This window comes from Leguminivora glycinivorella, chromosome 25 (genome assembly GCF_023078275.1).
Source record: "Leguminivora glycinivorella isolate SPB_JAAS2020 chromosome 25, LegGlyc_1.1, whole genome shotgun sequence".
NCBI classification, from domain to species: Eukaryota; Metazoa; Arthropoda; class Insecta; order Lepidoptera; family Tortricidae; genus Leguminivora; species Leguminivora glycinivorella.
Genome location: NC_062995.1, coordinates 10635412 through 10646122, shown reverse-complemented (window position 1 = coordinate 10646122; position 10711 = coordinate 10635412). Strand labels below are relative to the sequence as shown.

The window sequence follows — 10711 nt, the reverse complement described above, 5'->3', positions numbered from 1 at the left end:
AGACAAAAAACAAAAACTTAATTTCTGGCCGGGATTCGAAACCCTGACACCTACGATCTATCTGCGTACATTAGACCGACCTCGTGCGACTGAGCTACGCGGAATCGATGCGCGCGCGGCGAAATTAAGGACCATATTTTACGTTTACAAATGCGAAAGAAAAACTCATGAAAACTCGAAAATTCGCGTTTTCCGGGATCTAAGGCTACGCTAGATCGATTTTTCACCCCCGAAAACCCCCACAAAACAAATTTCAGCGAAATCGTTAGAGCGGTTTCCGAGATCGTCGGTATATATAAATAAATAAATAAATAAATAAATAAATAAATAAATAAATAAATATACAAGAATTGCTCGTTTAATAGTATAAGATATAACACCCCTTTTCTTAATTAACAGCAGTGATGCAAATAACAAACTTAACTAGGGTTCCAGGGCTTGACATGGCTTTAATCATTTACAATGAAAGTGATAAGTTGTTCATCTAAATTATGCAGTATGTCAAGCTCTAGGACTTATTAACTTATTACAATAATAACTACAAAAAATATTTAAAAACTTAATCTATTTCAAAACCGTATCTGACGGGCGGGCGTCTAACTCGCTTACTTTCAAGAATACCGGTTTGAGAAGGCGGGTCGGTACTGGTGCCGGGCTGGGCGGGCGCCGCGGGCGTGACCTGCGTGGTCTGGCTCGGAGGCTCGGTCGGCTGCGGCACTTCTCTACCTATATCCTCCTCGTCATTAAATAGGTCTCCTGGTGGTACACAGTATTTGAATCTTTTCTTTAGTTGGTCAGTATGCCTATGAGTGGTGGTACCGTTTTCCCTAGAGACTACATAGTTCCGGTTCCCCTTTACCTCGGATATGGTTCCTGGCACCCATCTATCAGGGCCGCTGTACTCCTGTAACCAAACTGGGTCTCCCATTTTCATTTGCTGTGATGGTCTGCTAGTAAACTTTTCTATCTGTTTACTTTGGGCTTCCCGGACGTGTTGATCTACTGTGGCGCCTGGTTGTAGTAAGTCAAGCCTACAGCGAAGAGCTCTTCTCTGTAACATCCTGGCTGGAGATTCACCTGTCGTGCTGTGTGGACAATTGCGGTAGTTAAATAAAAAGGTCTGTAATGCTGTCTCCAAGTCCACCTTTTCCTTGGTCGCTTTTCGCAGAGCTCGTTTACATAATTTTATTGCCCCTTCTCCGGCTCCATTTGATGCCGGATGGTATGGTGCACTGTAGGTATGTTTAATTCCATTCCGTATCATGAACTGATCCACTTCCTGGCTAGTGAAGGGCGGGCCATTGTCTGAAACTATTTCTTTCGGTAACCCAAAGCGAGCAAATACCTCCATTAGCACCTTTATCACTGCGGTCCCTGTTGTCCTTTGCATCACAAAAGCTTCAATCCATTTTGTTGTTGAATCTATAATCACAAAGAATGTTCTTCCTTCAAAGGGACCCAAAAAATCAATGTGAAGTCTACTCCAAGCTTGCTCATGATATGGCCAGGGCTGTGGGGTTAACTTCGCAGGGGCTGCTGCGTCTGCTGCACAGATAGTACAAAGCTTGCAAATTTGTTCAATTTCCTTGTCAATGCCCGGCCACCAAACAAAACTGCGGGCTACGGCCTTCATTTTCACAATTCCTTGATGACTGCTATGTAATTCCTTCATGATACTGGTTCGCAATGATGTTGGTATCACCATCCGGTATCCCCACATGACGCAGCCTGCTTCCGTGTATAGTTCTTGTCTTCGTGCAAAATATGGTTTGATTTCTTCTTCTGAACAATGACTTGGCCAACCCCGATGTAAGAATTGGTTTACTTTCCTCAAGGTCTCATCTTTTTCCGTCTCATTCTTCACCTGCTTGCTAGTTATAGGTAGGAAATCTTGAACAAAATTGACATATGTTACCTCTGCACAGTCTTTGGCATCCTGATGAGCTGGTGGTAATCTGGATAAGGCATCCGCCGCATTCTTGGCTGTTGGAATATACTCAATGTCATATTGATAACCCCCCAAGATTACTGCCCACCTTTGTAAACGGCTAGCAGCCATTACTGGAATACCTGCTTTGTCCCCAAAAATGGTCACTAACGGTTTGTGATCTGTCCTTAAAATAAACTGACGACCATACAGGTACTGATGAAATTTTTTCACCGAGTATATAATTCCCAAAGCTTCTTTATCAATCTGAGAATAACCTCGCTCTGCTTTATTCAAGACTCGGGAAGCATATGCTATAGCTCGCTCCGTGCCATCAGGCATAATGTGGGATATTACACCGGCGACTCCATGGCTGCTGGCATCTGTGGTTAGCACCAGTGGCAGCTCCGGTGAATAATGCACCAACACCTTGCTGGAAGACAATAATTGTTTAATTTCATTAAAAGCTTTATCACACTCTGCTGTCCAGTTAAACTTAATTTCCTTCCTTAATAGGGCATATAATGGGGCCATTATTGTGCTAATGTTTCTAACAAATTTAGCATAGTACATGGTCATGCCAATAAAAGATCTCAGCTCTGTCACATTGCTTGGCGTAGTGGCCCCCAGTATTCCTTCTATCTTCTTAGGGCAAGTATGAATACCTTCACTATTCACCACATAACCCAAGTATGTTATTGACTCCGACATGAAAGAGCATTTTTCCTTTTTTATTTTTAGACCATACTTCTGTAGTCGCTCAAAGACTGAAGTTAAATTCTTTAAATGCTCTTGATCATCTAACCCTGTAATAACCACATCATCTAAGAACACACCAACCCGAGGTATATCCGCAAACATTTGTTCCAAAATCCTCTGGAAAATTCCCGGGCTCGAGGATAGACCATATATAAGACGATTATATTTAAACAAGCCCTTGTGTGTGTTTATAACTGTATACTTGGAGGTGTCATCCAAAACTAGCTGTGCATATGCCTGGGATAAGTCAATCTTACTAAACTTTTTACCACCATGTAACTTGGCAAACAAATCTTCTACTCTTGGTAAGGGAAAACGGTCCACTTCTAGATATTTGTTCAAACTTATCTTATAATCACCACAAATCCGGAGAGATCCATCTGACTTGACCACCGGGACGATTGGAGTTGCCCAGTCCGCTGTTTCCACGGGTGTGATGACACCCTCTTGCTGCAGCCGCTCGAGCTCCCTCTCCACAGGTCCACGAAGGGCGTACGCTAATGGCCGCGCGCGCAGGAACACCGGCCTGGCGCCGTCTCTCACTCGCAGCGTGACCAGCCCGCCATTGTACCGGCCCAGTCCCTCCGAGAAAACGTCTTTAAATCTGGAACTAAATTCCGACAGATCAAAAACTTCATTAGGTTTCACAAAACTCTAATCGTTGCTTTACTCTCTTAATGATACCCAATTCAGTTAACCACTCTCTGCCTAACAAATTCTCCTTACCATTATCTACTACATATAAGTCTAATTCTTTGTTTAAGTCGCCCAAACGCACTAGACATTTTATTTTTCCTGATGTAGGAACCCCTCCTCCCGTCAGATAAGATAACCTCAAATTGCTGGGCTCTAACTTACAGTCACTAAAATAAGTTTTATAAAATCGCGTACTAACACATGAAATTCTGCTGCCAGTATCAATTTCCATGAATAAATCCCTATTGTTTACATTTATCATCATTTTATACGGCGGATATTTAGAATCTGTTGTGTTTTGCCTAACCACATTAACACACGAATAGTTTACCTCTAAATCATCTTCCGGGGCCGATTGATCCCCCGTTTCCGTAAATACGTAATGTAGTCCTCCGGAACGTGACAATCGCGGGCACATTTTCTTTAAATGTCCTTGCTGGTTGCACACTCGACACGAATATAACTTGAATTTGCATGTTTCACTGGAATGATCTCGGCCACAAACAGTACAAAGTTGACCCTGACCGTGTCCGTGACCTCCTTTTCGTTTGAAATCAGCTGTCAGTGTCACTTCCGCGCCGGCGCCGCCATATTTGCGCTGCCCGTTCCCTTTCGGCCATGTTCGCCCAATTCCGCTTGACGTCGCGCCGCCTCGTGTGTTGCCTCTCGCTCTCCCCGCCGCTTCACTTATGGCATGGCAGCTTGCCTCTCGCTCGCCGCCGGGATTATTTCGCCGAGCTACCTCCGCCGCATTAAATTCCGCCGCCTCCATTGCAATCGCTAAGTCCGTAGCCGTTTTTAATTTAAGGTCCTTCTCCGTAAATAACCTTAAACGAATGCTCTCACTATGTAAACCGCACACAAACTGATCCCTTACACTTTCGTCTAACCAAGTTCCAAAGTCACAGAACCTACTTAACTTCTTCAGATCCGCTAAGTAATCCGCCACCGATTCACTTTTCGCTTGTTTACGCTGACGAAACTTGTACCTTTCCGCTAAAACACTGGGCGTAGGCTGCAAATGATCGGCTAACAGTTGATTAATTTTGTCGTACTTTAAGGTAGACGGTTTCTCCGGTGTACACAGAGTCACTAAGAGCTCGTACGCCTCCGCACCCATCAAAGTTATCAACAGTGGAACTTTCCTCTCCTCCTTGACCTCGTTAACCACAAAATACTGCTCCACTCGGTCCTTGTAGGCTTCCCAGCTGCCTTTATGGATGTCGAACGGTTCCACTTTGCCCACCGCCATATTGCAGTTTCCCTCCTGTAATTTCTCTTTCCCTCCGTCGTGATAAAAACGTATTCGTGGCTCCGCTGACACTGCTCGCGCGAAGTTCGAAGGATCTCGTCGCCAGTTGATAGATATGTAGTCTATACTTGGTGAGGGATGATGCGGAATAGTTCTGGGGTGGAGCCAACAGAAAAACAGGCGTTCAGACACAGGTTTATTTCCGGACTGACGAAACGTTACAAGAACAAGTCGGCGCCAGAGGGCGCGCGTGTAGATTAACTCTACCCTACATTTATACATATATAATGAAAGGTCCGGTAGAAAATGAGCTAGAAGATATCTACAGTACAGAATAGAAAACTTTTGTGTGCAAATTTTAGTAAACTGTGACGAAAATAAAAACACAATAATAAGCCCGCCAAATTGCACGTCGATTGTTGAATTATTGAGAATATTAAAGGTATAGGCAAATTTAGAATGAGCGTTTCAGTATTGTGTGTTTAAAAGTAAGTTGAACTGTATGAATATCTTAGTCTGAATTTTTTAGCTAATAAATAAATGATTATACCATTTATACCTAATGCAAATAATTATGTTTTTTAGGTGTAAAGCTAAAGAAGGTAGATATTTCTTGAAATGTGCTTTCAAGATCTCAGAAAACTTATAAGGTTTACCTTGACATATTTTTAACTTAATCATTGTTATATAAATATATATATGTTCAAATGAACTATAGTAAAAAGTCATTTTATTGTATATAGTAGCGGGAAATATTTACTAATTACAAAATAAATGGTTAAGCAAATGAAGTACGTTTTTTTTTACTTTTACCTAATTTGGCCAAAATCTATTTTAAATACGTTTGTTTGGTTTGTTTGCCTTTTAGGCTACTAAACAAACTAAATCAAGCTAACAAAATTCTAGGTTACCAATTTGTTTTATGCATATGACTAAAAACCCTAAGCAGGTACTTTACGAGATCTAGTTTACCTACTTGTCAGACATAAACAAGAACCAGGAAAATCCGTACTATATGCGTACTATAATAATCCTTTTCTTTACCAGCTTACAGGTTTCTGTTTCTGGTTTGAATGCGACAGTCCCGGGACAATTAAAAAAAAAGTTTCCCGCCAATGCAAATCGTAAAGTGTGATCCAAAAATTGGACTATACTCTGTCAACCAAGTTTGTCAGTAAATAAGACAAAGAAAACTATATGCATCCCTTTCTTTACGGTGCTAGAGAAAAGGATACCTATAGTTTTCTTAGTTCTTATTTACTGACAGAATATAGTTTCTACCATTTTCTACTACCATCAAAGTATCCCACACGGTGCTTGATCATGAATGACAGTTTTAAATCGTAAAAGTCTGCTTAAACGTACGCTCGTTTGACATGACATTTATATTTTTTATCCTATTGTTGTGAAATGGTGATTGCTTATCAGTTGATCTTCAGAGAATTTAGACGAAAATCGATAATTACGCTGTTTTTTAATGTCGGAGACAGGTTGGTAGTGTAAATTTTAATATTGTGATTTCAATATATGTGTGTATAAGTTAAATATCGTAGTATATTTATGGGATTGAGAGCTTGAGATGAATGGAATAGATTAGGACCATAAGGCCGACATTTCGCGTCGTCAGGCGCTTTGTTTCGTCGTAATCTTTTCTATTAAAACAGGAACATTTTTATTTAGGTCGTAATTCTTAATTGAATGTTCCCAATATTCCTAGATGATGGTTTATAATGAAAGTGTACCAAAGACCAAAACACAATAAGGTAATGTTTTCGTCAAGTAGGTGCTTTAATTTTTACGCCTTAGCGCCATGTTTCATAGTTGTAGCCTCATGTTTATACTAACTACCTGTTTACATACTGGAACTTCTAAAATGTGCTGTATGAGTACAGTAGAGATGGGCCGAATATGGACTTTGCCGAATACGAATATTCGGTTCAGCTCTTACCGAACCGAACATTCGGCCGAATATTCGGTTACGCCATATTTTTAAAGGGGATGTCAATTTAAACTATTAAATGATTGATAATGGTTACATATGTTAATAGAACTATGTTTTTATCATTTAGAGGATAACTTAAACTTAGTTAAAACAACTCTGAGCTCTTCTCAACTCTAAACTACGGGTTATGAACTTTTTTACAAAACAATTGTATTTATATTTTGTCATAGGTTTCTCTCTTTTTAGCAGTTCCTTAAAAAGCTACTAAAATAGGAGCTTATTATCCAGTGGAATATGTAAGATCTTCATAAGTTATTTACTTTGTTTATTCGGTAAATATTCGGCAATGCAACCAAATTATTCGGCCGAATAAGAACATTGAACAACTTGCCGAATATACCGAATACCGAATATTTACCGAATATTCGGCCCATCTCTAGAGTACAGTAAATACATTTTTGTGATGCAAATTTTCATGATATACTTTTCTATAATTTGTATTTGTTTGGTGAGATGGCGCCTACTGCCACGATAAACATCAGCTGCATATACAATTATTTAATAGAAGTACTAAATATTTGTAAAGGATATCTTTATAATCATTTTAGACAAGTATTTAAGCCATATTTAATGAGTATACTTACAACATTTTTTCAAATTGTTAATTTTTTTTATTTAAATACTTCAAAGAGCCGTGCAAATGAGTGCAAAGAGCCGTGACGAGTGGCGGCCTTTGCCCAGCAGTGGGAAACAATATAGGCTAATAAAAAAAAAGTAATAGGTACTAATAAATTCACAGCCTTTTCCTAATTTACAGCTAACATGGACGGAGAAATAGAACAAATCTTCATAAAACCAGACATTGCTCATTTGAAAGTTGAAGTGGAATGTGAACAGGAAAGTAGCGATGACCCGTACCGGCCGCCCGAGCATGTCTTCAATGTCAAGAGTGAAGATGGAAGTAGCTTACTCTTTCCTGACTCAATTAATGAAATCCATAAAACAAATTCAGTAGAAATTGTTGGCAAAGTATATGAAAATGGTAAAATAAACAGATTACAATGCCCACAGTGTGATAATACTTTCAAAAACAGAGCTAACCTGAAGCAACACCTCAAGTTTGTGCATTCATCAGAAGATGATATTGTTGAATGTGATAAATGTTACAGGACTTTTAAGTCAGTTGGCCATTTACGCTCACACAACCACTCGGTTCACGCTGAAGAAAAAGAAGTGACCTGTGAACATTGTGGGAAAGTTTTCTCAAATAAAAAACGCTTAAATAATCATATTTTCTATTCACATCCCGAACCTGAAGAAAGTGTCAATTGCAGTGTCTGCTCTAAATCTTTTAAGCGCAGATATAATTTGAAAATACATATGAGACTTGTACATCCTTCTGAAGACAGATCTGTACAATGCCCGCAATGTGACAAGAAGTTTAAAGTAGATATGTTACTGCAAAGACATATTAAGTGGAGTCACCCACAAGATGGAATGATGTACCGCTGCCCAGAATGCGGGAGAACATTACCATCTATCGCTTGCTTCAGAAAGCACATGCAGAACGTCCATTCCGGCTCGCAAGATGCTGTTTGCAAAATCTGCTCCAAAGTGTTCAAAACAGTCAAGACTTTGAACAGACACGAGAGAATTGTCCACGGAGGTGCAAAAGTCGAAGCCAAGCCCGGCAAAGTAGGAGATATACCATGTTCGCAATGTGACAAAAAATTTACTACCAACACAGCTTTGTTTTGGCATTTTGAGAGACATCATTCGGAGAATAAAAGAAGCAACGCTTGTCAAATATGTAACAAGGAACTGTCAGATCAAGGGAGTTTGAAAAGACATTTAGAAATGGTGCATTCTTTTGACCCCGTCAATTGTCCTATATGTTCGAAGACTTTTAAAAGTCACATGAATTTACAGAGGCACATTAGAGTCACCCACGCTCCACCAGAAGCCGCCCAAAAGTGTGACATTTGTAACAAAACTTTCAAATGCTCTATGCATTTGCGAATACACGTAAACGCTGTACACTCCACTGAGGGCATTTTCACATGTGATATTTGCGACAAGGAGTTTTCCTCAAAGAAGTACATGTTGAAGCATAAGAAAACTCATGTAGATGTGAAGCTTTTTCCTTGTGGAATTTGTAGCAAGATGTTTAAATGTGTTAATGATGTTAAAAAACATACTAAGAGAGTGCATCTGAAGACGCCAGTGAAGACAGAACATTTAGAAGCAGAGAGTACAGAAGCTGCAAGTTATACAGACAATATGGAAGCAACTAGTTCCGGAGCACTGAATTGTTCAAAGTGCGGTGATAATTTTGAAAATGAAACGGAGCTGCATTCGCATATTATTAATTGTGGAGAGCTTCCAGCGTTGGCATTCGTGAAGGTTGAGATCCAAGATATGTAGTTTTGTACAAAATATAATTATAATTTGGGTTTATAAAGTTTTGTTAGGTTACATTTTATTTTACGTGTTATAAAATGATACAAAATTAGCTTTTAGTACTGGCAATGTGCTTGGGTGTTACATTTTTATTTGTTGATGTCAATTATTACGAATTTAATGTGGAACAGACCTTGCAAGATGTGCCACGAGATTTTTAATAGTGGTTGTAATGAGGACACTCAAAGATTATGACAGATGGCGCCACCTTATTAGTCCATTGCACAGATAAAAATTTCATACGTGAGAGCGAGAAGATATTTTTTTCTCTCTCATATGAATGACAGTGACATGCCTAGAAGACACTTGCACAGGCGCCGCCTGGCGGGATAAATTGTCAGTGCCTCCTTATTCAGTCATCATGAAATATGGCTTGCTAATATCATGCACAAAGGCTGTAATATACTTAATGAGCATTTCCTTTTTTTTTAGTCCATTCTTTTTATTCTGATATTTTTGAATTTTAGGTCTACAATCTCGAGCACTTTCTATCTCAGTAGGAAAAAGTGTCCCAGAAACTCCATACATTTTTGTTACTTTCCTCTTTTGTTACCCCATACAATATGGAATATGGTAACACAATAGAAAAAAAATTACTTACCTATGGGACATTTTTTTTACCTATTAGGATCGAAAACAGGCTTCTGAGTAGAAATCACATAAAATTTATCAAAAATATGACATACTAAAAAAGAGGACAAAAAAAAAAGACAGGCTCCATTAATCTTGTTAAAATTAAAATACAATTATATTCTTGTTCTTTCTTCTTGACATTCCATTAATCTATGGTGTTTTGTAAAATCTACATGTTTGTATAGGTATACCGTTCTATTTGTTACTGAATTTGTGTAAATAAACAATTTTATCAATTGTCCAATGATTATTAGTACCCTGAACCTTAGTATTGTATTCTTTATGGTAAAAAGGTGACATAAGATCTTTTTCAGTACAGATGGCGTTTTTTTTACGCACTAGTGCGAGAAGTGGTTCATTATATGCCAGGTCGAAACTTCGGAGGCTCATCTGTACTGAAAAACGTCGTACGATACACGTGCGAAAAGGAAATTCGTAACTCGTTTCGAACTTTCTTTTTTACGCACTTGTATCATAATGTACTATTTTTAAACAGTTACCCCCTTATTCCTAAACGTTCACTAAAGTTATCAAGTCGATAAAGTTCGTTTGTCACTGTCTATCACACCATTACGTCGGAAAGGGTTAGAGTTAAAAAAAAACTAAATGATGCTACTAAAAATATTATAGTATAATATGCGTTCAATATATGTATAAGCGCTTTGACATCTCAAAGCCGACAACGTACACCCCCTGCCGCCAACCCCTGTGGTATAACATCTATGGACAATTGTATCAGCTTACTATATTGAAATTTTAGCAATTTTGGAAGTAAAAAAGGTGCTATTTTTTTCTTTAGGATTAAACTGCATCCATTAAAACCTATAATGCCTTATGGCATTAAGTTCACCTATTGTACAATTGTGATTCGTTGTCCAATATTAGGCGTCATCCATATATTACGTCACAGTGTAAGGGGGGGGGTCATACTAAATGTGACAATCCCTGTTAAAGGGATACAAAAAAGCGTGACATAGGGGGGGGGGAGGGGTCCAAAAACCTGAAATTTGGTGTGACGTAATATGTGGATGATCCCTAAAGA

The 10711-nt window shown here is 39.0% G+C and overlaps 2 protein-coding genes across 3 annotated transcripts; one reads left to right on the top strand and one right to left on the bottom strand.

Moving 5' to 3' along the window:
- Positions 1–396: 396 nt before the first annotated feature.
- LOC125239120 (uncharacterized protein K02A2.6-like) lies at positions 397–4310 on the bottom strand. The gene is made up of 2 exons (XM_048146620.1): positions 3714–4310; positions 397–3296 (listed from the first exon to the last, which is right to left on the bottom strand). Exon 2 carries the CDS (start codon positions 2786–2788, stop codon positions 560–562), a length of 2229 nt encoding a protein of 742 aa, XP_048002577.1. The 5' UTR covers positions 2789–3296; positions 3714–4310; the 3' UTR covers positions 397–559.
- Positions 4311–6051: 1741 nt separating this feature from the next.
- Positions 6052–9908, top strand: LOC125239125 (zinc finger protein OZF-like). Of its 2 annotated transcripts, none has more exons than XM_048146625.1 (2): positions 6052–6124; positions 7394–9908. In XM_048146625.1, exons 1-2 carry the CDS (start codon positions 6112–6114, stop codon positions 8998–9000), a joined length of 1620 nt encoding a protein of 539 aa, XP_048002582.1. In that variant the 5' UTR covers positions 6052–6111; the 3' UTR covers positions 9001–9908. The 2 variants fall into 2 exon arrangements, with proteins under 2 accessions (XP_048002582.1, XP_048002583.1); XM_048146626.1 differs by lacking the exon at positions 6052–6124 and adding an exon at positions 6161–6397.
- Positions 9909–10711: the final 803 nt, after the last annotated feature.

Coding starts and splice junctions, on each gene's coding strand:
- LOC125239120 (XM_048146620.1), bottom strand. CDS start 2,788: ATGTTTGCGGATATACCTCGGGTTGGTGTGTTCTTAGATGATGTGGTT.